Consider the following 25500-nt stretch of genomic DNA (forward strand, 5'->3'; position numbering starts at 1 on the left):
CCAGCCCCGACCCACACTGAACTCATGCCAGGACCTGGGGACACCTACCAGCTGGTGAGGGAGCTGGGTCATAATGAGGCACATTGAAGGAAGTCACAATGCAGAGGTGGCACCTTTTTTATCCAGTTGGCAGACCCTTTATATGGCCATCTCTCCCACTCAATGGAGCCCAGTCCCCAGATATCCCAGTCTGTCCCTCTGTCTCCGTGGGACTTGCTTAACTCAACACCTGATTCCTGATTTGAAAATATGGTAGCTACAGTTGTGAGACAATCTTCATAGGAATTGAATCATGCATAAAGGATTTCCTCTATTTTATTGTTCTTTTGAGACATTATGGCAGCTTATGTAGCCTGTTGGTACTTTCCAATCCATGCTTACTTGGGGCCAGAGCTAGGGTGACTAGATGGACCAGTGACAGCAAGAGTCCCTTCTGGGATCGCCCCCCTGCTGCACCATTCTCTCCCTGACCTGCCCTTTTCCCTGTCATAATCCCTCTAGCACCCACTCTACCCACCCCTTTCTGGCCAGGGATTGCAGCCCTCAGTGCTGGTGGTCGTTGAGCCCATTGGCCCCTTCACTTCAGAGCAAGACTGACTTCTACCTCTGCCAGGGACCACTCCTCTCCATCCTAACCAAATGCCCTCCCACTGAACCACCCTTCTAAGTTGAAAAACTGCTAGCTGCCACCTTAAGCAAACCACATGAAATTCACAAAGCGCAAAATAGATGTAATTGTTGATATGACAAAAGGAGTCTTCGATTTAAACCAGGCTCATCACTGGGGTCTGTGAAAATGGTGCCCTGGGGACCTCAAGTCATTTGTTTGCACACTGAACAACTCAGCAGAATAGAGAAACAGCTTTTGGTGGTGAACACGATGTAGTTTATACAGAAGTTGAATTATAATTCAGGTGATAAAACCTGAAATCTATGTAATGTTATAAACCAATGTTACCTCAATAAAAAATAAATAAATAAAGGAACAGCCAGTGGGCATTTCCCATCAAGCCTCCAAACACATAGGAGGTGCTCAATGCATACTCACTGAATGGAATCAGCTTAAAATGATCAATTACGTTAGCTGAATGAAAATGATCAGACAAGCTGGGTGATTCACAAAAGGCCTGTACCTATCCTGGGTACATTCCAGAAACCCAGCTGGTATGGCAGGTGAGGTCCAGCTCCCTCAGCCTATGCGCACTCACATGGCTCCTTGTTCCCAAGTTGTGTATGTGCACACACATGTACATGTGTGCATGCATGTGTGATTCCAATTGTCTAGGAGTAGGGTAGAGCCTGGGTTTTCCTGTTGTCCAGTGGATGCGGTATTCTGATGAGTTCACATGGCAGACTGAAGGTGAGAGATTCCGATGGGCCAGGCTGACTCAGTGGCAATGGGAATCTACCTGTGGGAGCAGGGGGATGGAGCATCTGAGGTCGTGAAGTTGATCCTTGGTGACCTTGTGACCACGAATAAGTCACTTGGTCTTTCTGAGCCTCAGTCTACTCATTTGTGACATGGAGGTGCTAATTAGAGGAGTGAGGTCACAGAGGGCTGTGATGTTATCGTGAGGCAGCCCTTGAGAGTGTCCCCAGTATTTCTTCCTCAGCTCCAAGCCTGCTTGAGGGTACAGGAGCTTCAGGTTCTGACTGGGGAATTGTGAGGGACTGGATGCCTTGACCTTCAGCCATCCCTCCTCAAAGAAACCAGGGCTTAAGAGGGAACCACGTCTCACCCCTAGCTGCAGCCTAAACCTGGGCTCTGGCAGGAACGAGACCTCTGAGGAGCTAGGGCCATGGGGATGAGGGTTCCCCATCTAGTAAAAGAGTGCCTGGGGATCTGGGGTGGGATTTGGGAGGCTTCTCTGGGCACTAAAGAAAACAGAGTAGAGTCAGGTAGGAGTCTTACAACCATGAAGGGTCTGGGAAAGGGCTGAGGACAGGGCCTGGGGAGGCCAAGAGTTGATGAGGGTCTTCGGGGCTCTCTAGGCCCTGTTGCCAGGGAGATCATTCCCTTAGCAACTAGGGCTTCTGGGTGCTGTGTGGGCTCTGACACCCCCCACACTACCACAAACTACCTTCTCTCTCCTTTTTATTCTTTTCCCAGTCACCTCTCTGCCAGGGAATGGTATACCCAGTCCTTGTCCATCCCCTCAGCAGTGCTGGATCCAGAGGCCAGGGGGTAACAGTGGGACAGGGCCTCCACTTCTCGGGTCAGCTCTCGAAGCCGCCGCCTCACATCGCGGGCATCATACACTATGCGGCCTGAGGAGTGGCGCTGGGGGATGTCTGGGACGATCGCTGGGCCTCGGATGGGTGGCGGGGCTGGTGGGGCTGGCAAGCACTGCTCCTGCTCTGCCTCAGCCCCCGCCCCCGCCCTGCCTCCACTGTTCTTGTGGCTCGGGGCCTGAGGGCTGGGGGGTGGGGGGTTCACAGGATACACGTAGGCCTCCAGGCCCAGCTCTGACCGCATCTCTCTTTTGAGGGGCCTTTCCTCTATGGTCTGCTGGAAGCGGATGGTCTGGGGAGGTGGTTCCACGGTGTCCTGGGCCCAGGGAGCCCAGAACCCCCAGGTGGGTTGGAAGCCTTTCCAGTCCTTAGGGTGATCCCAGTTGTGGGAGCAGATTGCTGGGTGCTGATGTGGGGGCTTCTCGTCATTGTCAGTGTCTGGGGCCCAGGCTACCGGGCAGTGGGCACGGCACGCTGAAGAGCCTCGATGGCGATAGCGGCGAGTGGGTGGGGGGGTCACGGTCATTTTCACAGGGTCCATGGTGCATCGAAGGTGGACTGCAGGGAAGCTCTGCTTCGGTAGCTGGGTCTGCTTCCCAGGTGAGGATGACTTAGAAGCTTCTGTGGATCAGGGAGAGGTGAGAGGCTGGTGAGGAGGCTGGCTCCTCCAGGGATGGAGAGGCAGGGTGCAGGGAGAAGAAGCTGCACAGCTATGGTGTCTGAGAGGAGAGAGCAGGAGGGGAAGAGGCCAGCTTAGGGTCAGGGCTAGAAAGCCTGGTTTCTGCCCCTCCTACACCCCAACCCCCAGCCCCTGCTTACCTTTCTCACAAACAATATGGAACACTTGGTGTAAGAAGCCACGGAGTCTGCACCAGAGCTAGGTGGGGGAGGACACAGTGACCCCAGGCAGGTCCTGGCCACCAGGCCTGTTCCCCGACCCCACCGTCCTACCAGCACCCTCCTGCCCAGCCCCACCCTGACCAGTGTCACCATATTGATGCCAATGTTAATGCAGATGATGAGGCCCAGCAGCAACAGGAAGGAGTTGCCCAGGTCCTGGCAGTTGTTGGTGTTGGGGCTGTGATACGAAGCCCACCCGGGTTGTGGCCACTCAGCCATAGCCATGGGGGTCCCTAGGGCCACCGGGGCCCCTAGGCCCCCAGCCCTCTGTGCCCACAGTATCTACCGGCCTGCCTGCCTGTCCCAGAGGCTACTGGGGGTAAGCGGGTCACAATGATGCTGGGGGTCTCCCTCACAATGTGCTAAGAGGGAGAGTCCTGGGCTCACAGTTGACCCTCCAGCCTGGGCCCAGGCCTTGGCAGAGGCTAAGCCCTTCACCTTGCATGCCTCTCCTGTGGCACACCTGGACAGCCCATGGGCCCTCTGGCCTGTCTAGTGTCTGCCATCAGCCCCTGCCCGCTCCTTCTCTCCACCACGCTCTGACCTCTGCACGGCTCCTGATCTGAACTCCCCAGACAGCCCCATTACCATGGCAGTCTTACTCCAGCACCCACTCTTCCTTTCTCTCAGCCCTCGGAGCTGGGAGACGTTCACTGAAAAGGGCTGTGGGCTCGGACACCCTCCTCCTCCCTCATCGGCAGTCACTTCCCCAAGGCTTGTTTTTTCAGAGCCCCCTGCCCCCACCCCCTAACATAACAGCAGGCACAACCAACAGTTAAACTTTTATATTTACAATATTCTCTTCATCTTTTGCCAGGTTTAAAAATGTGTACAGAGCCGTGAAGGGTTGGGGTGGGGACATGGGATTGTCAGGGAATTGTTCTGGGGAGAGGGGCTGGGCACTGGAGTCCGTGGCTGAATCATGGGGTCCCCCAGCCCCCCTCCCATGCCCCAATTTGGGGGGCATCTGTCTACAGGGTTCAGGGCCCAGGTCTCTAGCATTTAGAGGGCATGGCTGTTTGGAGAGGAGCTGGACCAGGCAGGGAGAGGTGGGAAAAGAACTAAGTTTCCACGGGTGGAGGCGGGAGAAGGGACAGCCAGGAGGCAAAGTTCTGGGGAGCCAAGACCAGGGATACTGGATTTAGGTGTCAGTGGAAGACAGCACCCCACCCCCTACTCAAGTTTGGCACTAAGAAACCCACAAAATGCCAGCAGATGAGGATTCTCTCCTTCTCCACTGGTGTCCCTTAAAACCCTTCCTGACATCGTTCTTTTCCCCAGAGGCTCAAACCCTTTCTCCTCAGGTGCCCTCCAGGCAGTCACCTCACACATGTCCTTTCAAATTCTTCCTGCTGGTGTCTGCCCAAGCCCCGTCTCCCACTGCCCCCTCCATCTGCTCCTCAGCACAGCTGACCTCATTCTGTCCCCAGCCTGTCCTGTGAAGCCTTTCTCCCCTGCTCTCCTCTCCTCCACTCCTTTCCTTCAGCCCTGGTGGCCAAGGGAAGAGGGGGCAGGTCAAAGAAGAGAGTGGGCAGCTGAGGGAGAAACTGGTCTGATAGATGGGGACGGCTTCAAAGAGGGAGACAGAGATGGAGGAATGGAGAACTGAGGCACAGAGGGAGGGATGAGACATGGTGAGGAGAGAGACACAGTCGGGACCCCTTCAGCTGTCACTTCCCCTCCTCTGTATCCACGTGCTCCCACATTGACCTGCCCTGACCCAGGACTGGGGAATCCTTGGCACACTTTGGGGGGTCTTCCCCCCTCAAACTCACCTACCCAGTTTGGCACGGATGAGCGATGGTCTGAAGACTGAGGGAAAGGCTGTCCTCAGACCCTGATGAGGGCTTTGGTCAAACATGCATGGCCTCTGTGGGTGACAGGTGCCATGTCCCCACCCCCCAACTCAGCATCTGGGGGGGGGAGGGAGGGGCAGAGCTCTCCCCTCAGGGTTTGTACATCCCAGTCAGCTCTCAGCTGTTAGTTTGAAGTCTGTTCCCACCTGCTGTGTGAGGAGGAATTAAGTGCTGGGCCTGAGGCCTGGTGGATGCAGGGAGATGCTGCAGAGAAAGGGACCGTCTGCATGGGAAAACACACATCCACATGCAAGAACATACTTCCACTCAGAGAAACGTGTCCCGGACCCGTGGGAAAACAAGTTCCCAGGCAGCACAGGGATGCCCGGATTTCCTCCCATCCCCCTGGCAGGGCATCTGTGTCTGTCATCTGTGGAAGGCGAGGCCAACTGGAGAGAACGTGCTCCATCTGACTTGTGCCATGGGGGAGGAACATGCTTCGCTGGGATGGGGAGGGGTGTGGGGCGGGGGGGGGGGGGCTGTGATTTCCTCGCTACTTCCCAGGCACCACCCTGCGTTGTCTGGTGGCCAAGGGTCACTGTCCGTGAACACTCCACTTCCAGGGTCTCCATGGGGTGGGGAGGGGGGAGGAGGTGGGAGAAGGCATGAGGGAACAGGATTCTGGGGTACAAATCCCCGCAGAAACTCTTTGAGGGGGCCAACATGTGTCCAGGGCGGCAAAAAAAACCTCACCCTGCACATGGGAAAACACACCCCCTTGTGAGAAAGCACACCTCCGCATGGGAAAATGCTCCCACGTTTCCACACACCGAAGACTGGTGTCCCAGTGGGGGGCAAAAAAAACGCCCTCCAATTGTACAGAGGCCCAGGTCCAGAGAAGAGAGTGGGCCTCTCTGCATGGGCAAAACACGCATCCCGGGGAGGAAACCCACGTCCACCTAATGCTCCTCGACGTGTGGCAGCTCCACACGAGAAAAGCCTGTGGCCAAGTCCTCCTCCCTGCCTTCCGAGTGGCACTTCCCGCCGGGCCGGGAGGGCTGGGGAGGAGGTCCCCCCCAGGCCACCCCCTATACCCGAGTAGTGGAGTGGGGGTGGGGTAGCGTGTTGTTGTGGCTGGTAGCGGTGGGGGGAGGCGGGGGGAAGGGCCCAAAGGGATGGAGGGAGGGGGGCGGCGGGGGCGGCGGGGGCCCCAGGCCACTGGGCAGCAGGGTCAGGGCCCCGGGGGCCAAGAGAGGCACATCGTCTGGTGCCCGGCGCAGGGCCAGGGTGTAGTCAGGCGGGCAGGCAGGGCGTAGGGCTTCGGCAGGGTCCGCCCCGATGCCACCGCCTCGCTTCAGCTGTAGTGACACCAGCTCCTCCTCTGGTGGCAGCTCACGGCCGGTGGCCGGGAGCAGGGGTCCCCCACCAGGCACCCCGGAGCCTGAGCCGCCCGGTGGGCTGAGCCGCCTGCACCGCAGCTCCTGCCGCCGGTCCCGCTTGTAGTAGAGGGCGGCGAAGGCGAGGATGTTGAGGAAGAGGAGGGAGGCGCCCACAGCCACAGTGACACTTAGCTCCGTGGAGTAGTCTCGGGAGTCCCCGGGGAAACGGTCATAGGCCCTGGGGCCGGGCTCGGGCTCAGGCTCCGGTGGCAGGGTGGCGGGCGGTGGGGGCCGGCGTGTGCCCGGGGCGCCGGGGGGTGGGCGAGGCGGCCAGCGAGTGGCGTAGGGAGGCAGGCGTGTGGTGGTGGTGAAGAGCTCCGTGTGCAGGTTGTGCAGGTGGGGCACGAGCTCTAGCCAGAAGGCCACCTTGTTGGCGCGGTAGTTGTCACGCACGCGGGGCTTCAAGCCGATGTGCAGGTACTGCTTCTCCTTGCTGTTGAACTTGCTCCACACCACCTCCTCAAAGCGGTTGGGCTTGGTGTGGATGAACTTGGTGTCCTGTGGCACTGGCTGGTTGGGGTCACTGTGGGCACAGGAGGGCAGGGAAAGGAGGAGTGAGGGTGAGGCTCCCACGGGGGTGTAGGAGGCATGGGGAGCGAGATAGATAAAGATGCAGGGAGACAGAAAGAAAGTCAGAGAAAAAGAGAGAGACAGAGATGGACACGAAGAGACAGAGAAACTGCCAGAGACAGAGAGACAAATAGGGATGGAGACAGACTGCCAGAGATGAGGACAGAGGGCCAGAGATAGGCAGAGACAGACAAAGAGACAGCCAGTGAGAGAGGCAGAAGCTGAGACTGAGTGAGATAGAGACATGTAGAAACAGAGAGACAAAGTCACAGGAGAGACAGCCAGGGTGAAATCAGCAGGCAAAAAGGAAATAGATCAAAGAGAGCAGAGGGAGAGGGAGAGATATCAATGGATTTCAAGAGAGATGTAGAGACAGCAATAAAGAAAACAGACAGACACAAAGCCTTACACATACTCAGACACACAGACCGGAGCAGTCAGACAGAGGGGCAGAGCACTGGGAGGAGAGAGAAAGGGTGGGGAGGCAAGGGAGAGGAGAGACAGACACAGAGCCAAAGCCACCAAATGAGCCCACCCCCAGAAAGGACAAGGACCTCTCTAACTCTGCTGAATTTCTAACATGCAACTCAGTGCCCGGCACAGAGAAGGTGTCCAGCAGGTGTCTGAGTGGAGAAGGCAAGAGCGCTTTAATGGAGGAATGATGGCCGTGTGAAGGAGTGAGGGAGAGAAGGAGCCGAGGATGGAGGGTGTGTGTCCCTTGGCCTGCAAGGGTGCCCCACCCAGCCCCTCTGGGCCTCACCCAGTCTTGGCGAAGTTGGTCCAGTAGGTCATGACCACGGCGCTGAGCATGACATCATTCTTGGAGAAGTTGCAGGGGAAGAGGTCAGTGGCACCCACCATGGGCACACCGAAGACGTAGGGTAGCTCATCCCCATGCGCTGCGTCTGCCCACTCGGGCCTGCCCTCAGCCTGGCAGTGGTGGTAGAAGGTGTAAAAGTAGACAGGAGACTGGTAGTCGGCGTGCAGCTTGGCAGTGGCCACAGCTGGTGCCACCCACTGGTGGTCAGTAAAGAGCGCCAGCAGGGTCTTGCGCCGCATCTCGCCATTGTCCCGGTCGGCCCAGTCCGTGTACATAAATTTGATAGTCTCCCGCAGCACATCCTTGCCCTCCGGGTAGCCATACAGGTTGTCCACAAAGTTGGAGACTGTGAAGTCGAAGGCGCTGGCGGACACACCGTCCTCACTCTCTGCGGAGTCCTCCACGAACTTGAGGCCCTCTCCCTGGTTGACACCGATGAGCATGTCGTAGTTGAGGAATTCTCCCTGCTGCATGAGGATCTCAGGGTCATCGGGAACGACGTCACCGTCCACCACGGGCCCGAAGGCGATGTGGTAGCTGGGGGGAAGGGGTCAGGGTTTCATTACCTGCTCACAGCTTCCTCTCAGCTCGCAGCCTGCTGAGCCTCTGCCCAGAAAACCCTTCTCCCCTAGTTAAAATCTCCTGAGTCCTCGGGGCACTTGGCCTCTCAGGAAGTCTTCCCTGAAGCCCTTCATGGCATCTTGTGCACACCTGCTCTGTTTAGGCACCTCCACTCAGGGAAGGCTTCCAAGACAGAAGGTAGAGCTCCTAGAGGGGCCTGAAGCCCACCTCTCCTTGCCAAATAGAATGCCTGTGGGCACCTCTCATCCTCAACCTCCTTGGAACCAGCAAGGACCTGGCCCTCTGCCACACCCATACCCATACCGGGCAGGCTGCACGTCCTGGTCCACCAGCTCCCGGGAAGGCTTCCGGCGCAGACACTCCACAGCTTCAGCACTGTCCTCCCGGTCACAGCCCACCTTGGCCGCCAGCAGCCGCGTGTACTTGAGCGGCTGGTAGTTGACAGACCAGCTGGAAATGGCAGTGCCACTCTGGGCGATGGCCTTCTGGAACAGCCCTGGCGAGATAGGCAACAGGCAGGCTTCAGGCTGGGCGGTATAAGCCCAAGGGAGAAGGGGGAGCTGGTAGGGTCAGGGGTGTGGGAAAGGAGAAGGGAGGGGCAGACTGAGAAGGTTGCTGGTACCTTCTGAATGATGGGAGAGGATCAGAAGGTTGACACAAGAGGCCCCTGCCCCAGACCCAAAGATGGTGATGCGCTCGGGGTCGCCCCCAAAGTGGGCAATGTTTTCACTGAGCCAGCGCAGGGCCTGGATCTGGTCCAGGAGTCCGTAGTTGCCTTTTGCAGCCTGGTCCCCAGTGCTGAGAAAACCTGGAGGTAGAGGAAGAAATGGGCTCCCTGGGGGTGTCACAGCACCCTTGCCCCCTCTCTGGGCAGCTCAGTCCAGCCCAGAAGCCATTCTGCTTCTGCTGGGTTTAGAGGAACCCTGCCCGCCAGGATCCGCCCCCATACTCCAGCCCCCAGAGTTGGCTGCCCACCCTCACCGAGCACCCCAAGGCGGTAGTTGAGTGTGGCTACAATGACGTTGCCATAGGCGGCCAGGACGGAGCCATCGAACATGTTCCCAGTGCCCTCCATGTAGGAGCCGCCGTGCAGAAAGAGCATCACAGGCTTCTTCCCAGAGTCCCGGATATCTGTGTGGGGAGAGGGCGGGAGGGTGGGCCAGGAAGTGGGGCACAAGGATACAGTCAGACCAGAAGCAGCACCGCCCAGCTCCTAGGCCTGATGAGGACCAGCCCGGAGCTCAAGGGACATGTCACTCCCATCCCTGGGGGGCAAGACCGGATTCCCCTCCCTCCCTCCCCAGCTAGCCCTGGCAGAAGGTCCCTCCCCACCTCCTGCCAGCCTGCCCCACAGCACTTCTCCAAAGCTGGGCAGACCTTCCAAGCCTAACAGAAGTGGAGGTGGGGGGTGGCCCCCCTCAGGGCATCTGCTGGATCCAGGGAACCCCCTCCCTACACACACACAGCTAATCTCCTTCCTGCTCCTAGGAAGAGTGAGGTTCCAAGGCTGGCAATAGAGCTAGAGATGCTGGGAGGGTCCTGGCGTCTCCTCAGACTCAGGCCTTGGGCCTCAGCTCCACGTGGTAGCCTGGTCTGTGGGTGAGGGGGTGCCAGGCCCTAGGGTCCCTGGGGGCTTGGTCTCCTCCCCGCCCTAATTCCTTTCTAGGTCACCTCCCAGTTACCACGGCAACCCCCAGCCTAATTACTGTGGCAAGAGGAGGCAGGGTGGGAAATAGCCTGCTTAATGAAGCCAGGGTATAGCTTCTAGTCTCGGACCCCCCTAAACTGGCCTGAGCCCTGGGTTCTGCACTGAACCCCTCTCTTTCCATGTCCCCAAAAGATCCCATAATCACTGCTACATGTAGTAGGCCCCTGAGGCACTCCAGACGGGACTGAGTGACTAATTCCAGAAGAGGGTGGGAGTCTGAGAGGGCTTGCCAGGGTCCCCAAGGCTATAGTAAGTACCCTCCCCTGCAACCCCTCCATGATTTAGCCACAATGCTGGGGCTGGGGTCACCACTGTCCCACAGGCCCTCCTCTTTCTTGACACCTGCAATCTCTGACTAGCACTCAGCAAACAAAAGCCAGGCCTGGGTCTCCACAGCTGGTCCCCAGCGCCTCTGCCACCCTCCATCTTCCTGCTAGAAACTTTCCTCCTGCCAGAAAGTCAACCAACAGGTCACTAAGACCCTCCCCTCCACAGTCCCCCACCCCAGACAGCTTCCTGCCTCCTGTCTTCTAAGACCTTCTCTGCCACCTCCCTCCACCTAACTTTGGCCAGGAGCTCGTAGGTGGGCAGTATCCCCTCTGTGTCCTCCCCAAATCCTATTCTTCCCTTTGTTCAACCTCCAGTGGGCTTCAGGCTGGAGTCTCCTTCCCTCCGAGGTCCTGTGCTAAATGTCCTCAGTTCACCCCCTCCTCCCCACCCAGCACCTCCACTCCCATTGGTGGGGGAGGGGGTCAGAAAGGGAAGGAGCAGGAAGGGGGGCTGGGGCAACAAGAATTCAAAACCCACAACAAAAAACAGGATCAAGAAAGAAAGAAAAAACAACAACCAAAAAGCAAGAAGCTCTCGGGGCAGATTCAACAAGAAAAGAAAAAAAACAAAAGATCCGTTTTTGGAAAAAAAGAAAAAAAGAAAAAAGTTCTTTGCATTTTTTTTTCAAAATTTTCTGGTGAAACTTCAAGATATTGGGCCCTGTTTTCAAAAATTTCCAAATTCTTTAATTTGCTTCAAATGTTTGTGTTTTCTGCGTCTGATAGGCTTTTGGAAATTGTAGCAGGTTTCTGATGTTTCAATTGTGTCATCAATTTGCCAACTTTAAAATGTTTTTTCAAACGTTGTTTTGCTCCAAATTAAAATTGTTTTTTCAAATGTTACATTTCACAAGTTTCAAAACAGTCCAAATTTCTGTCAAACTCTAAACATTTAATTCTTTGGAGTTTTTTTTTCCTGATATTCCAATTTCTTTTTTCACTTAATTTTCACCATGTTTAGCTTTTCTTGCAGGTTTTCTAGTGGGTCCAACATTGTTCAAATTTCGTTTGAAGTTTTCATAATTCTTTTTTCCAATTATCACAAATTTTTCTTTTCTTTTCTTTTTCATTTTTTTAGTTGGGAGAACTGAGGGGCCTTGAGGGCTGTGGGGCATTTAGTTAGGGGCAGGGCCGTGAACGTCCTCTTATCAGCAACCACATGCAGCAGCGGGATTTTTAAATCTACCTGTGTCTGGCGGATTGAGCGTCGCCTCGTCACGTTTTTTTGTGAGCGGACCTAAGACCGGGAACACAAAACAGAGAAAAAAGGACAATTTTGTGGGGAAAGATGGGGGTCGGGGGAGGTGGTGGATGGGGAGGGGAGGAGAGAAAGCAGAAAAGGGGAGGGTGGGGGGCAGAAAAAATAAGCCAAAAAAGCAAAATTGTTTGCAAGAAAAAGAAACCAAGAAAAGAGAAAAACGTTTCTACAACCCAATTTTGTTCCCCTCCCCGGAAAAAGTCATGCCCCAAAGAAAAGGCTGTTTTTGGGGAGGTGGGGTGCCTGAGTGGGCTGAGGCCTGTCATAAGATATATTGATTTGGCTGGAAAGGATTTGGCTTGTCGATGTGTTTGCTAATTGCTGGAAATGAAACGGTGTTAGAGGTGGGATGGGAGGGGAGGGGAAGCCCGCCAGGGTGCCTGGGAGCCCAAGGCCAGCTGTGCCACCCAGGCCACCACTCACAAAGGCCCTCTTCAGGGCCAGTCAAGCACCTGCCTGCTCCCTCAGGCTGTAGAGAGGAGGGGCTGCAGCAGAAAGGACTCTGCTTCCCTCTGGACCAATCTGGAGGGCACAGGGTAGGATGGGGTTAGGGGTAGCCCGCCCCTGCAGCTTGAAGCCCCTGGAAGCCCTCAGCTCCCCACTGGAGAGCCGTGGGGAGGTCAGCTAAGGCTGCCTGCCCACCTACCCAGCCTCTCACACACCAGCATTTCTCTTCCATCCACACTCACAGGCCTGGCTTCTCACTCCATCTCCCCAATGTAGGGTGAAGCAGGGAAAGGGGTCATCAGGTCTTGCCCTCCACTCCACCTCTTCCCTCTGCACCTCCCCCAACCTCATCCCTTACCCAGGCCTGCTCTCCTCCCCCAAAATGGTAAACTTCCCACCAGGGGCACCAGCCCCCCACCAACCCCTGCTCTAATGCCAAAAGCCCCCCTCCCCAATTGGGGGGTTCAGTCCTCAAATAGGGAAAAGGAACACAGTGCCCTGAGCTAGCTTGACACATAAGGTGCCACGAGGTGCTGGGAGGCACAAAGTGTGTCCACTGTCAAGGAAAGGCCCCACAATGGGCTCAGAGTTTGGCTCCAGGGTTCTTTCCGATTGTGGGATTGGTCAGGGGAAAGCTGGAACCCAGAGGCCTGAAGGGGTTCCCCCAGGCTGATAGGCTTCTCCTCAACAGAATGAGGAGGGATGGGTCAGCAAGGCCCAGGCCAGCCTCTGGAAGGCTTCTCCCAACTAGCAATGATAACCCCATGGGGACCCATTAGGATCAGGACCTGTTCTTCTCCATAACAGGATGGGGATGGGAATGAAGTCAGCAGGCCATGTGTGTGCATGAGAATATTAAGTGTGTGTGTGTGTGTGTGTGTGTGTGCCTGAGTCAACCTCTTCCTCCCAGAGCTGGTGTGAAGATTCAGTGAGATCACCTGAATGTGTCAGGCCCTAAGCAGGTCTGCAATAAGTGATGGATAAAAATACAGAAGGCGTGGGCATGGGTGGTGTGGGGGCAGAGTAGACAACTTATTTGGAAGTGTTGGGGTGGACAGTCCATTAGTGGGAAGTACTGGGTGGATGTTTCACTTGTGGGGTGGTGAGATAGATAGCCCACTGAAGGGGACACTGGGGTGGACAGCCTACACGAAGATGTGGGGGTAGAGAGTCCACGAGTGGAGAGCACTGAGATAGCCAGTCTGTGTGGAGGCAGTGGAGAGAACGATTCACAGGCAGGAGGGCGGTGGGGTAAGTGGTCCATGAGAGGGCAGGGGAATGTGAAGTGGATGGTTCTCATGTGGAGGGTGTTGGGGTATTGGGGAGGATGTGTGGAATGTATTGGGGTAAATGGTCTATTAGGGTGCTTGGAATCTGGATAGGATTGGAGGAGATGATACTTCTATGCATTGTGTGTCCAAGTTGCTAGGAGGCACGGTTTATATGGGGAGGGGTAGGTAGGGTGTTAGGGTGCATGACTGGTATGGGAATACAGGGTGGATGGTCCATATGGGAGGTGTTGGGAAGAACATGGGTTGAGGTGCATGAGGTGTTCTGTGATTGGCATGAGAGGACTCTGAGTGCAGGGAGTGAGGTGTTGGAGTACCGGATCTGTGAGTAGGGTGTAAGGCTGCTGGCTGTTGTCACAGCCTGAGGTATGATACAGATGATCTCTAGGTAGGAAGTGGGGTAAGCAATGTTTGAGAAGTGTAGAGGGTATTGGGGACTGTGGTGTGAGTGGCCTGTTGGAGCACATGGTCCAGGTGCAGAGTGACTGGGGTAAAGGCCTATGTGTGGGTGTTACTAGGTCACATGATCTATATCCAGGGATACTGGGGGCCCAGGCCTGTGTGGGTGATGGACACACAATTTCAGAGAAGTGTTGGGATGTGTGCTGTGTGAAGTTGCTGGGAATTGTGATATGTGGGGTGTTGGAGCACATGGTCAGTGTGCAGGTTGGTTGGGTACATGACCTGAGTGTTGTTGAGTAGCTGAGATTCCTGGTCTGTAGTGGGACTTGAGGACATGATGTGGCAGTATTGGGTGTGTAGGGTGTACATACAGGGTTTCCTGGGTACCAGGCCTATGTGTAAAGTTGTTGGAAAATTGCCTGTGGGAGTGTCGTAAGAGTTAATGGTCTCTGGGGGTGTTGGGGTGTTTTGGAGTAGTGACATGGGGTGTTAGAAGGATCCCGTGGGGGCTGTTTGTGAGGTCTGTTGGGGTGGCTGGATTTCTGCTGATCACTCTTCTGTTGTAGACATCTGGAAGGTATTCTGAAAGATATTCTGATTAACCTTGGTGTGCTGAAGGTTGGCAGGGGGAGAACTGTCCAGGGGGAGTGTGCTGGGGGCCATGAGCAGTGCTGTAGTGAACTAGAGAGTTCACTGACAAGAGCCAGCTGAAGGGCCCTAGGGAAAGTGTTCTGATGGGGATAGGTGGGCTTTGCTGTAAGTGGAGGAATCTTTGCCAAAGAGCTTCCCTGATCCTTTTGGGGTATATAGGGGTCAGGGGACACAGCATCCTGGAGAAGAGGCACTCAGCTCAGGCCAGGGGCTCTGGATCTGATGTGACAGATGGAAGTCTACCCATGCCGGCCTGAGGGAAAGGAGGAGTCTATGTTGTCCTTGATAGATATAGCTAAAGTAGATATTGAGCCAGGGACAAGCCCAGGCCTGGGGGTGGGAGGTTGGGCAGAGCTGGAGTGGGTGTCTAGGCAGAAGATGAATGCCTCCATCACCTCATCACCCTCAGTGGCCACTCTGTGTGTGCGGAGAGGGTGGGTAAACCCAGCCTAGTGCCTGCTGCCCTTACCATCGATTCTCTGTGGGCACAAAGAACTTCTGGGGTGGCTGTCTGTGGGATTCGTTCCTGGGACTGCCTGGCAGGCACCCATACCACCCTCGGAGGGCATGCAGAGCCTGCAGGGACACAATGCCCCTCACGGCCCCCCAAAAGCCCAGCACCGGGCCCCTGGCCATGCCAGTGCCTGAAGGTTTGCATGTGCGTTTGTGGGCTGTGTCCACGGGGTGCTCGGCCTGGTGCCAGCGCCCTTACCGTCCTCGGTGGGCACGTAGAGGTTGAGGTATAGGCAGTCCTCACTCTGGTTCTGCACGTAGGTGGCGGCCGCCTCCAAGTTGTCGGTGAACCACACAGGCAGCATGATGGCGGGCAGCGCCCCGTGCAGGTTCTGCGGGCAGGCGGGCGGCAGGGTGGTGGCGTTGCGCACGCCGGGCCACGAGGCGGGGGCCTCGGGCGGCTGGAAGCGGCGGGCGCCGAGGGGTGGCGTAGCGTAGGGCACACCCAAGAATTGCACGACTGGGCCCAGGATCTCGTTGTTGAGCTCACGACGCACACCGCGCACTCGCCCGTAGGCCGTGTTCACCACTGGGAAGCGCTCCTCCCCGAGGCTGCTGAGGCCCACGCTCGGGCCGCCCGGGACGCCGCCGCCAGGACCCCCTCCCCCCCGCTGAGCCCCCGCCAGCCCCACCAGACACAGCGCCAGGAGCCACATGCTGATCGGGGGACCCCCCCCTCCCTCCCTGGGACCCCCCCCTCGGAGAGAGAGAGAAGGGGGGGAAGGGAGGGAGGCCCCCCTCGCCCCAGGAGGGAGGAGGGGGTGGGGGAAAGGAGGGAGGAGGGGGGTGGGGAGGGCCCTGGGTTAGACTGGACAGAGGAGAGATCTATTCCTCTCCATGGAGGGGGCAAGGGGTGGGGAAGGGGAAGGAAGTGGGAGAAGGTGAAGGCAGGCCCGATCTTCGGGGAGGAGGGACACGGTATGCAAGATTCAGACAGACAGACAGATGGACAGAAAAATACAGAGGAGAGGTAGGAGAAGGGAAGGAAAATTGGACGGGGCAGACAGAAAGGAAAGGGGAAACAGAAGAGACAAGTGGTTAGTGATTTGAAATTCAGAGCAAGTTGCCCCCCTTCTTTCACCTCCAGGCCCCCAGGCCCCTCCCCAACCCCAACAACCCCCCTCCCATCAGCAGGGACCCAAATAGAAAAGTCTGAGGCTGGGGGGTGGGGTCAAGATGTGGTAACTGTCCAGCACGGAACCAGAGGAGGGTCAGCTCCCTAGACCCAGGACACCCTCTTCCAGCTGCTTTATCCCTCCCAGGCAGGCTCTCCTCAGGGGACTCAGGAGTCCCAGTTCCCACCTCCCTGGGAAGGATGAGATAGGCAAGGAAGAGAAAATAAAAATACCAAGTCATTAATTAGCAGGAAGTGGCGGTTTTGTTTATACGTGTTAATTACTTCTGAGCTGTAATTTCATGGCACTGAACCCCAACCCCAGGCCAGACTCAGGTCTTTCTTGGGACTGCACAAGCCTAGCACCTTCTCCTCTCTTCAACATCCCATTCCCTAAGGATTTGTGCAGCAGGGGACCCTTTTCCCCCTGGCCCTCTCCATTTCTTCCCTCAGAAGTTAAGGTGCTTTGAGGCAGGGGCTAGAGTAGGGAGGTGATGCTGGAGGGGCAAATCCGGGGACAGATGCGTGATCCTGCAGCCGGTTGCTGGGCGACGGGATGCTGCCCCGCAATGTTACCTCGGCAACGGGCTGCAGCTTTCACCCTGGAGGGGGTTCTAGAGGAAGAGGGGAAGGGGCTGGCTTGGTTATGGGGTCCATTCAGGGCATGAGAGAGAGAGCAAAGGCATGAGTCAGAACGCTGGAGTTTCCCCCAACCTTAGCATAGAGGAAGAAGTATGTATGTTGAGGGGTGAGGAGATTGGGGGCTTAGAGAACCCTAAAAGACCCGCCTCTTGCCCCTTGTTGGCCAATCAGAGCCTAGCTCTAGTGACCAGGCCTCTCTGTCTGGGGAGAAGGGGTGCTGAGGTGGGTTTGGAGAGCATCAGATGCACCCACCAACTGCCCCCCAGTCTTGAACAGCCTTGGACCCCAGACGCCTTCTCTTCCATGCACAGCATTTTGACCTATGTCCTGGGGACAAACCTCGGTTTTCTTTTTGTCGCATCTGAGCTGTTCATTTCCCCTTCCCCTTGCCAGCCCCCCACAGTTGCTACTCTGATGCCTGGGTGCTCAGGGTAGCAGGGGCAGGACAGGGAAGAGATCAGATTGAAGGAGCAGACACCCAGGTCGTTTCAGCAAGCCCCCCCCCGCCCCCCCCCCCCAGCTGCCAGAGCTGTTTGCTGACACGGGGTTTTCAGAGCCAGGCGCCAGCCCGCGGGTGGCTCTCTGCAGGTGTCAATTTAGTCCAGAGATGAGGACACAGGAATCCTTACCACACACACCCAGTCATGCCCTCCCCCTCTTCAGGTCCTCTTAAGCTCCTGTTCCCCCATCACCTGGAAGGGGCTTAGGGCTGGCTCCCTCAGGATCTCTTCTGCCCATGCCAGGCTGGTCTCTGCTTCCATGGCCTTGCCGCCCCCTCCCCCTCCCACTAACACAGTCTGCCTCTGTCACCCCCCCTTCCTTAAGGTACTTTAGGCCCTGGCCTCCTCCCTGCCAGCTTCTCCCCCTTCTTCCCTCCCACTGGAGCTCCCCCCCACCCCATCTCTCTCCTCTCCATAGCGCTCCCTCAGAGCATCTTTCCCAGGCCTCTTCCAGCTTGCTCCGGCTCTTGCCTTTAGTCTCTCACCCTTCCGTCTTTTTTTCATCTCTCTCTTCTATATCTCCCTCCTTGGTGTTTTTCATCCTTCTCTCTCCTTCAAATCCCTTCCTCAAATTTCTCCCTCAAGCCCCTTCTATTTCTCTCTCTCTTTCCTTTCCCTATCTCTGTCTCCCCCATTTTCTCTCCCCATCTCTGTCTGCCACATCTTGCTCCCCCCTCCTTCTCCCTATCCCTCTGCCTTGCTCTCTCCATTCCTGCCCAGGCCTGACTCCCCCAGCCGGGGAGAGTTGAGGGACCGGGGCTCAGGCCGCAGGCCCCCCCCTCTTCCTGCAGTGGGGAAAATGGCTTGGCCGGGAAGGGGAGAAGGAGGGGGAGGGGGAGATGGGAACACACGGGGTCTGTGGGCCCATTCAAAGGATCATTCATGGGCTGGAGAGAGGCAGAGACAAAGAGACCGAGACGCAGAGACACGGCGAGAGCATCCCTAGGCGGAGACACGCAGACAGAGCAGGCTGGGGGAAGCCAGGCGCAGGGAAAGAGATGGGAAGAGGGAGACCCCAGTGGACCGCCACGCAGCCCCCTCCACCCAGCCCGGCTTAGCTCCTACCTGGCTCAGCCCTGGGGCCGTGGTGCCTCCATCCAGGGCTCCGAGTAGGGGGCGGACGGGTTTCGGGAGGGGGGCGGCGGCCTCTGAGCCCCCGCGGCTCCGCAGGCCCAGCCCCCGCCCGCAGCGCCTCACCCGGCGGGGGAGGGGGATCGCCCCAGCCCCGGGGGGCGGGGCCGGGATCCAGTCGATCCCCGGTGAAAGGAGAGGTAGGGGATGGGGTCAGGAGGAGCCCGAGAACAGGGAACCCCGCAGTGGGGACGGTGGGGCGAGGAGGGGGCAACGGGACAGCACTGGGTTGGGGATCCACTGCCTCCGTGGGCCGGCTTCGAGGGACCAGTAGGCGGTACAGGCGGAGGATCCTAAGGGATCGGGTGCGGGAGGAGGAGTCCACGGCAATCCCCAGGGGCCCGGAGCCCGGGAGCGCAGGATCCGCGGTGCAGGGGCAGGGATCCAGCCGGAATCCTAGGGGAGGGGGAGGGATCTAGTCGATCCCGAGGGCGGGCGGGAGGGGGAGGTCCGAGGAGTCAGAGGAGGGCGGGAGCCAAGTCTGGAGCCCCGGGGCGGAGGTCGGCACGGCTCCTAGGAGGGAAAGTGGGGGTAAGGGGGAGGCTTCGAGGTACGCTCAGTAGCCAGGAGGCCCGGACTCCTGGCTCCGCGCGCCAGGGCCCGCCCGCCCCGCGTCCATCCCAGCCCGAGAGTGATGATCCGCCGGCGGAGCAGCCGCAGCAGCCCCGCGCGTCACCGCGCGGCCGCCTCCCCCGCCCCCTGCCGAGAGAGCAGCGCACACCCCTCGCTCGCACTCGCCTGCCTGCCCGCCCTCCGGAGTGTGGGGGGATTGGTAACGGTGGAAGGGGGCGGGAGTGGATAGACCGACGGATGGACGAAGCGAGCCGGGGAAGGGTGGAGACATCCCCCCAGATCTGCCACCCTCGGGGTTCTCTTGGTTGGTTGGGGGTTGGGGAAGGAGGGGTGAATATAGGGGGCGGGGCATCATATGAAGAAGGAGGAGCCTTCGGGCCTGGAGGAGGAGCCATCTGGGTAGTGGGCGGGGTTTAATGGCTATGGGTGGGGCTTTGGTATCCGTGGGGCTGCCTCTTTTGGGGAGTGAGTCTGGCTTAAAGCTGAAAAGGAGGAGCCTGTGGGGAAAGGGGCGGAACTTTGCTTGGGGACTGGGATCTTCGGAAATTGGGCGGAGGTGGGGGGGCGGTGTTAGAAGAGGCGATCAACTTGGAAAGTGGGCCAATCCGTGACGCAAATCCTCTAGTCCCGCCCCCCGCAGTCCCGCCCCCCCCCCCCCCCCACTGCTCCGCTCCTCCGCTTCTAATTGGTTCTGGTTTCTCCGCCGCCAGACGTCTTCGCCACTCAACAGAGGTTTTACAAAGGCGCCAGTACCCGGGTGAGGACCTGGACGCTGAAATGAACACAGCCCGGATTGGGCACCTGTGGGCCTTATTTGCATGGAAGATCGGGATTGGCTGGCCTGTTGGGTGGCCTGGGCGGTGTTCGTCGGGCGCGTGACCAACTACGGCCATGGCTGGGCCAGGGGCTGCTTTCCGCCGCTTGGGTGCTTTGTCCGGAGCCGGGGCCTTAGGCTTGGCCTCCTACGGGGCGCACGGTCAGGGGCTGGGGATGGAGTTGGGATTGTGCTATGGGCGACCTTTGGGGTCTGGTGCAGGGGTGGGGTTTATGGGAATTGCCGGGGCTCCCATTGACTAGACAGCCCGGGGAGCCCTAAACCTTCTCAAGTCCCTCAGCTCGGTCCACTTGGTTCCCACAACTGTCCATGTATGTTTCCACGAATCAAAAGCCTCCTGGGGGCGCCCTTTCTCGCCAGTGTCCACCTGGGTGCCCCCGGGAATGGGGGCGGTCAGGGCTGGCGCTAGGGCTGGTAACCTTTTCCTCTCCTTTCCACAGGCGCCCAGTTCCCGGATGCCTACGGAAAGGAGGTGAAGTAATGCGTTGGGGCTCTCCGACTTCCGGGTCTATGAGGGCACAAAGTCTGAGGTCCCTGAGGGAACTAGGGGAGGGGCGGAGCGCGGGTCTTTGGAGCTGGAATCCTGAGGCGGGGAACTCCGTCTGACCGAGAAGCAAGCTGGGACTTCAGTTGGGGGACAAACTTTTGCCCGTGCGTTGCTTAGGAAGTCCCCCCATTTCCCTTTTTTCCACAGCTCTTTGACAAGACCAACAAACACCACTTCTTACACAGCCTGGCCCTGTTAGGGGTGCCCCACTGCAGAAAGCCCCTCTGGGTAATCTTCCCCCCTTCTCTAACCCTGACCAAGCCCCACCCACTTCTCATCGTGCCCTGTTCTTACTAGCCTGTATTCTTCCTTGTATCTCCCTCAGGCCGGGTTACTGCTAGCCTCTGGAACCACCTTATTCTGCACCAGCTTTTACTACCAGGCTCTGAGTGGAGATCCCAGCGCCCAGACTTTGGCCCCTGTGGGAGGGAGCCTGTTACTCTTGGGCTGGCTTGCCTTGGCTCTTTGAGCTTCCTTGTGTTTAATTTCTGGGTACTTTTTTGAGAGTTGGAGCAGGGAGGGGATTAAAAGAGTAAGGCAAATAAAGAATTTTGGAGTCTTTGTTCATCTAACCTCTTGGAGGAAGCAGGATAGGGATTGTCAACTTCTGAACTCCCTCCCTTTCCTAAGACTGAATCAGTGAGCCTTGGGTCTGGGGATTCTGTTCGCTTCAAGTTAACTTGTTATGAGGTTCTTAAACTGCTGGGCATCAGAGTCATAAAGAATGCTTGAAATAATGCAGGTTCTTATTGAAGCCATCTTTGGGGCCTGGGAATCTGTCTTTTTCTTTTTTGTGTGTGTGAGGAAGATCAGCCCTGAGCTAACATCTGCCAATCCTCCTCTTTTATTTTGCTGAGGAAGACTGGTCCTGGGCTAACATCCGTGCCCATCTTCCTCCACTTTATATGGGACGCCACCACAGCATGGCTTGACAAGCGGTGCGTTGGTGCGCGCCCGGGATCCCGAACCAGCGAACCCCGAGCCACCACAGCAGAGCGCACGCACCTAACCGCTTGCACCACCAGGCTGGCCCGTGGAATCTGTCTGCTAATAAGCTTATCTTGTGGTTCTGATACTCACTAAATTTGAAGATTACTGTAGGGCGGTGGTTTTCAGCCCTGTCATTCCACAAGTTTATTGAGTAGTCACTCTAGAAGTCAGGGTTAAGGCAAAGCAGGACAGGAGGAGTGCCATTAGTTACAGACTACTTTGGAGTTCAAAGCAAGGACAGAACGTCATGTATTGGGGGTCAGAAGATGCTTCATAGTGCTTGAAATGATCCTTAAAAGAGCTCTGTTGTGCAGAGGAAACTGAACAGAGACAGATGGGGAGGGGAGGAGTATGGGGCCACACAAGTCTTCAATGTAGGCCGCTTCTGAGTTAGACAGCAAAGGAGTGAGGAAAGGTGGTGAGGCAGGCTGGAGTAGCACCCACAGCATGTAGAGAACTGCAAGATATTTAGGGGGCCGTGTTTATAAAGTCATCAAGTGTTGATCATGGGTCAGGCAGACACACATAACAAGGAAATTCAACTGTGAACAAGACAGACACCATCCTTTCCCTTGTGGAGTTGCCCATCTAGTAGTGGAAACGAACCTTAAACAACGAAACACACAAATATATCATTGTAAGTTGTGTTATGTGCTTGAAGGAAAAGAACAGGGAGGCAGTGAAACAATGGGACAGTGGAGGGGGTGCCCCTTTAGAGGGGAAGGCCTCCGTTGAAACTGGAGCTAACCATGCACAAAGTGGAAAGGAAGTGTATTCTAGGCAGAAAGAATAGCTAGCAAAACAGGTTGAAAAGGAGCAGTTCAAAATCCTTGAGGCAGGAGAACATTGAGTGAGTTGGAGAAAGCAAAACCAGTGTGGCTGACATGTAGTGAGTAGGGAGTCCCAGATGCAGTGCAGGCCTTGCAGGCAGTGGTAAGCACTGGGAATTTATTTGTAGGGCGACAGTAAGTCATTGAAAGGTTTAAAGTGAGAGGCTGCTAGGATCTGATTTATACATTTAAAAGATCTGGAGAACCAAGTGGAGGAAGGTAAGGATACAACAGGGAGATCAGGAGGCCTGAAGAGGTCCAGATGTCAGATGATGAAGGTGGCTTGCTTTAGGCTGCAAGAGGTGGTGAAAGGACTATTTTGAAGATAATGCTGATAGGACTTGCTGATGGATTGGATATAAGGGGCGAATGAGAGAGAGATTTCTGGTTTACGCATTTGGTTGAATGGAGGTGCTGTTACCCAAATGAGAAAAACTAAAGGAGGGGCAGATTAGGGGGAGGCAGATTAGAAGATCAGTTTTGGACGTGTTGCTTAGGACACATCCAAGTGGAGGCACCAAGCAGGTAGCTGGGGAGCTCAGGAAGGTGTCTGAGCTCGGGAAAGAGGTCTGGACTCAAGTTTACTCTGCAACCCACTCTGATCAGTCTTCCATCCCATCTCTTCCCCATAAATGCCCTTGGAGGGATCCTGTGAATCACTATGACCTCCTGGTTGCCAGATCCAGTGCATGATTTTCAGTCTCATCTTCCTCAGCTTTTCTGCAGCATTTGACACAATTGGCCACACTGTCTTTGAAACACATCATGTCACTTCTGTGACACCACTCTTCTGGTTTTCCCCATCTCTGTGGCTGCTTTGCCAGCTTCTCCTCTACCCAGTTTAAATCAATGGCTTCCAAATTTTAATGAAAAAGAAAAACATGGGGCCAGCCCAGTGGTGTGGCGGTTAAGTGCGCGTGCTCCACTTTGGCAGCCCAGGGTTTGCAGGTTCAGATCCCAGGCGCGCACCAACCCACTGCTTGTAAAGCCATGCTGTGGCGGGGTCCCATATAATGTAGAGGAAGATGGGCACGGATGTTAGCTCAGGGCCAATCTTCCTCAGCAAAAAAGAGGAGGACTAGCATTGGATGTTAGTTCAGGGGCTAATCTTCCTCACACACACACAAAAATAGAACGCCTATGTATACATATTTTAATTTCATCCTTTTTGAGTTCTATTTTTGTGTATGTTTTATAAAGTGCATATCTGTATAGTATATTAGGTGCATACTTAATTTTTCTGAAGGTGCGCATTCAAAAAAGTATAGACCATTTCTCCAAATGAGAAGATTTTTAGGTAATCTCATTCAGCCCCATATCTTTAATTACAATCTGCATACTTTTCAATCCAGAATTTCTATCTTCCACCCCAGTCCCTCCTGAGCTCCAGATTCCTGTAGCAGCTGCAGTGTAAAAGGGTGTTCACTGGAGACCCGGAGGAGTTAGGTGATGAGGAGAGAGAGGGGTGTGTTCCAAACCAAGGCAAGAGCTTTTGAGGCAGCCCTGAAGCAGGGGAGAGCCTAGTGTATTCAAGACCTGAAAGAATTCCTGGTGGCTGGCTTGAGGATCTTGAGAGGGTCAGTAGCCAACAATGCGGGTAGCAGGGGCCAAATGGTGGAGGGCCCTGTGCTGAGAGGTTGGACTCTCTTCTGAGGGCAATGGAGTGCCACTGAAACATTTATATCAAGGGAGGAGGCATGATTTGAGGTGTATTAGTAGAGGATCACAATATTTCTTCATTTTAAAGATGAGTGAAATAAGGTCTCAGAGGGGACCTCCAGAGTAGCCCAAGTGCCAGTGGCAGAGCCAGCACTGGATCCCCAGGCTCCTACCTCCCAGTCCAGTGCTCTTGCTGCATTTCCATCCTTCATCTCAGGTAATGTCTGGGGCACATAGAACCTCCAGGTGGAGAATCCAGAATCTGGAATGGCCACCCTCCATGTAATGTGATCCCTAATACCTTAGCTTTGGGCTGAACTCTTGGGGAACCAAGATAAATAAGGCCTGCTTGATAATTGGTCCCTATTATTACTGCACATTGTATTCAGTCTTTTCAAGAGCCCGGCAAGTTAGTGGGAAGTGAAGATAAGAGAGTTGAAGTAACTTGTTCTATATCATACAGCTGGGACGTGGGTAAGCTGTGATTCAGTCTCTCTTCTGTCCAATTCCCAGAGCTAAGTTCTTTCCTTCTTGTACATACCAAGAAACTCAGATTTCAGCAGTGAAGACGGACCCTTTAAAAAAATAATTGGTTACAATATGTTGAGTGTTACAAGGAGATACTGAGGTGGGCTTGTTTTGCCTTTGGGGACTGGTAGCACTTCCGTCCATCTGCTGGGTTTCAGCATGAATAGTTCACCAGAAAAAAGGGACAAGATCACGCTGGTAACAAGTCAAGAGGGAGAACAGGAGTGTTTGGAGCTCAGGACGGAGGGGGCAGGCGGGAAATGACCAGAGTAAGGGTGGAGCCCACACTGTTAAGGGTCTCCTGGGACAAGCCCCAGTCAACTTTGACTTCCCTTTGCCTCACATCCTATATCCAAGCCATCATCAAATCCTCTTGGTTCAAATACATAACCGGAATCTGACCATTTCTCACCACCTCCATTGCTACCACTCTGGTGCCTGGTCTGAGCCACCATCATATCTCACCCAGCTCTTTGCAAGAACTTCCTTCTGCCCTTGCCTACCTATAGCCTATTCTGGACACTGCAGCCTGAGAGAGAGAGAGACCCTTCTAATACAGTAGTCCTCAGCCTTGGTTGCAATTTAAAATCTGCTGGGGGCCCCGTCCTGGTGGCATAGTGGTTAAGATCGTGTGTTCCACTTCGGCCTCTTGGCCCAGGGTTCACAGATTTGGATCCCCAGGTGTGGACGTACACACCATTCATTAAGCCATGCTGTGGCAGCATCCCACATACAAAAAATAGAGGAAGATTGGCACAGATGTTAGCTCAGGGACAATCTTCCTCACCAAAAAAAAAAAAAATCTGCTGGGAAATTTTCAAAAAGTTCTTAGGTCTGCACCTTGCCCCACATATTCTAATTTAATTGATATGAAGTGGGGCCCAGGCAGAGGGATTTTTAAAGCACCCCCAGATGATTCTAACTTGTGGCCAGGGTTGAGGACCACTGATTTGGTATGTAAGTCTCATGTCTCTTCTCTGTCCAAACCCTCCAACACTGCCCATTTCACTCAGAGTATAATCCAATGATTTAAAAGGCCGTATGTGATCTGGCCTCCTGTGACCTCTCTTACCTCCCCCTCGTTCATTCCATTCCATTCCAGCCACACCAGTCTCCTTTTTGTTCATGGAACAAGTAAGGCACACTTCTGCTTTGGGGCCTTGGCCCTTGTTGTTCCCTCTGCCTGAAACACTCTTCACCTAGAAGTGTGCATGG

The 25500-nt window shown here is 55.7% G+C and overlaps 3 protein-coding genes across 7 annotated transcripts; 1 reads left to right on the top strand and 2 right to left on the bottom strand.

Moving 5' to 3' along the window:
- Positions 1 to 13: 13 nt before the first annotated feature.
- On the bottom strand, positions 14 to 3854 carry SPEM1 (spermatid maturation 1). Its single transcript, XM_087440509.1, is given in 3 exon segments — positions 14 to 2853; positions 3052 to 3109; positions 3112 to 3854. Coding segments are annotated over 3 exon segments (1047 nt in total). The 5' UTR covers positions 3358 to 3854; the 3' UTR covers positions 14 to 2110.
- Positions 3855 to 3902: 48 nt separating this feature from the next.
- Positions 3903 to 18736, bottom strand: NLGN2 (neuroligin 2). 5 transcript variants are annotated; one of them, XM_087440501.1, is made up of 8 exons: positions 18258 to 18395; positions 15136 to 15834; positions 11563 to 11613; positions 9321 to 9470; positions 8962 to 9147; positions 8643 to 8835; positions 7698 to 8294; positions 3903 to 6890 (listed from the first exon to the last, which is right to left on the bottom strand). In XM_087440501.1, the coding sequence occupies exons 2-8, from the start codon at positions 15590 to 15592 to the stop codon at positions 6017 to 6019; spliced, it is 2508 nt and encodes an 835-aa protein (XP_087296627.1). In that variant the 5' UTR covers positions 15593 to 15834; positions 18258 to 18395; the 3' UTR covers positions 3903 to 6016. The 5 variants fall into 5 exon arrangements, with proteins under 5 accessions (XP_087296627.1, XP_014645059.1, XP_087296628.1 ...); XM_014789573.2 differs by having other exon boundaries at positions 15136 to 15268; positions 18258 to 18349; XM_087440502.1 differs by lacking the exon at positions 15136 to 15834 and having other exon boundaries at positions 18258 to 18736.
- A 1003-nt stretch (positions 18737 to 19739) lies between these two features.
- Positions 19740 to 20839, top strand: TMEM256 (transmembrane protein 256). The gene is made up of 4 exons (XM_004433145.3): positions 19740 to 19872; positions 20172 to 20203; positions 20426 to 20506; positions 20604 to 20839. The coding sequence occupies exons 1-4, from the start codon at positions 19788 to 19790 to the stop codon at positions 20745 to 20747; spliced, it is 342 nt and encodes a 113-aa protein (XP_004433202.1). The 5' UTR covers positions 19740 to 19787; the 3' UTR covers positions 20748 to 20839.
- Positions 20840 to 25500: the final 4661 nt, after the last annotated feature.

This window comes from Ceratotherium simum, chromosome 16, assembly GCF_057802395.1.
Source record: "Ceratotherium simum simum isolate JZ-2026a chromosome 16, ASM5780239v1, whole genome shotgun sequence".
Taxonomy (NCBI): Eukaryota; Metazoa; Chordata; class Mammalia; order Perissodactyla; family Rhinocerotidae; genus Ceratotherium; species Ceratotherium simum.

Excerpts from the sequence above, each read along its gene's own strand:
- NLGN2 (XM_087440501.1), bottom strand. The coding sequence starts at position 15,592 with ATGTGGCTCCTGGCGCTGTGTCTGGTGGGGCTGGCGGGGGCTCAGCGG. Across the intron at positions 9,148-9,320 it reads CTACCGCCTTGGGGTGCTCG|GTTTTCTCAGCACTGGGGAC; the intron begins GTGAGGGTGGGC and ends CTCTACCTCCAG. Across the intron at positions 8,295-8,642 it reads CAGGACGTGCAGCCTGCCCG|CTACCACATCGCCTTCGGGC; the intron begins GTATGGGTATGG and ends CCTTCCCCCCAG.
- TMEM256 (XM_004433145.3), top strand. The coding sequence starts at position 19,788 with ATGGCTGGGCCAGGGGCTGCTTTCCGCCGCTTGGGTGCTTTGTCCGGA. Across the intron at positions 19,873-20,171 it reads GGCCTCCTACGGGGCGCACG|GCGCCCAGTTCCCGGATGCC; the intron begins GTCAGGGGCTGG and ends TCCTTTCCACAG. Across the intron at positions 20,507-20,603 it reads ACTGCAGAAAGCCCCTCTGG|GCCGGGTTACTGCTAGCCTC; the intron begins GTAATCTTCCCC and ends TATCTCCCTCAG.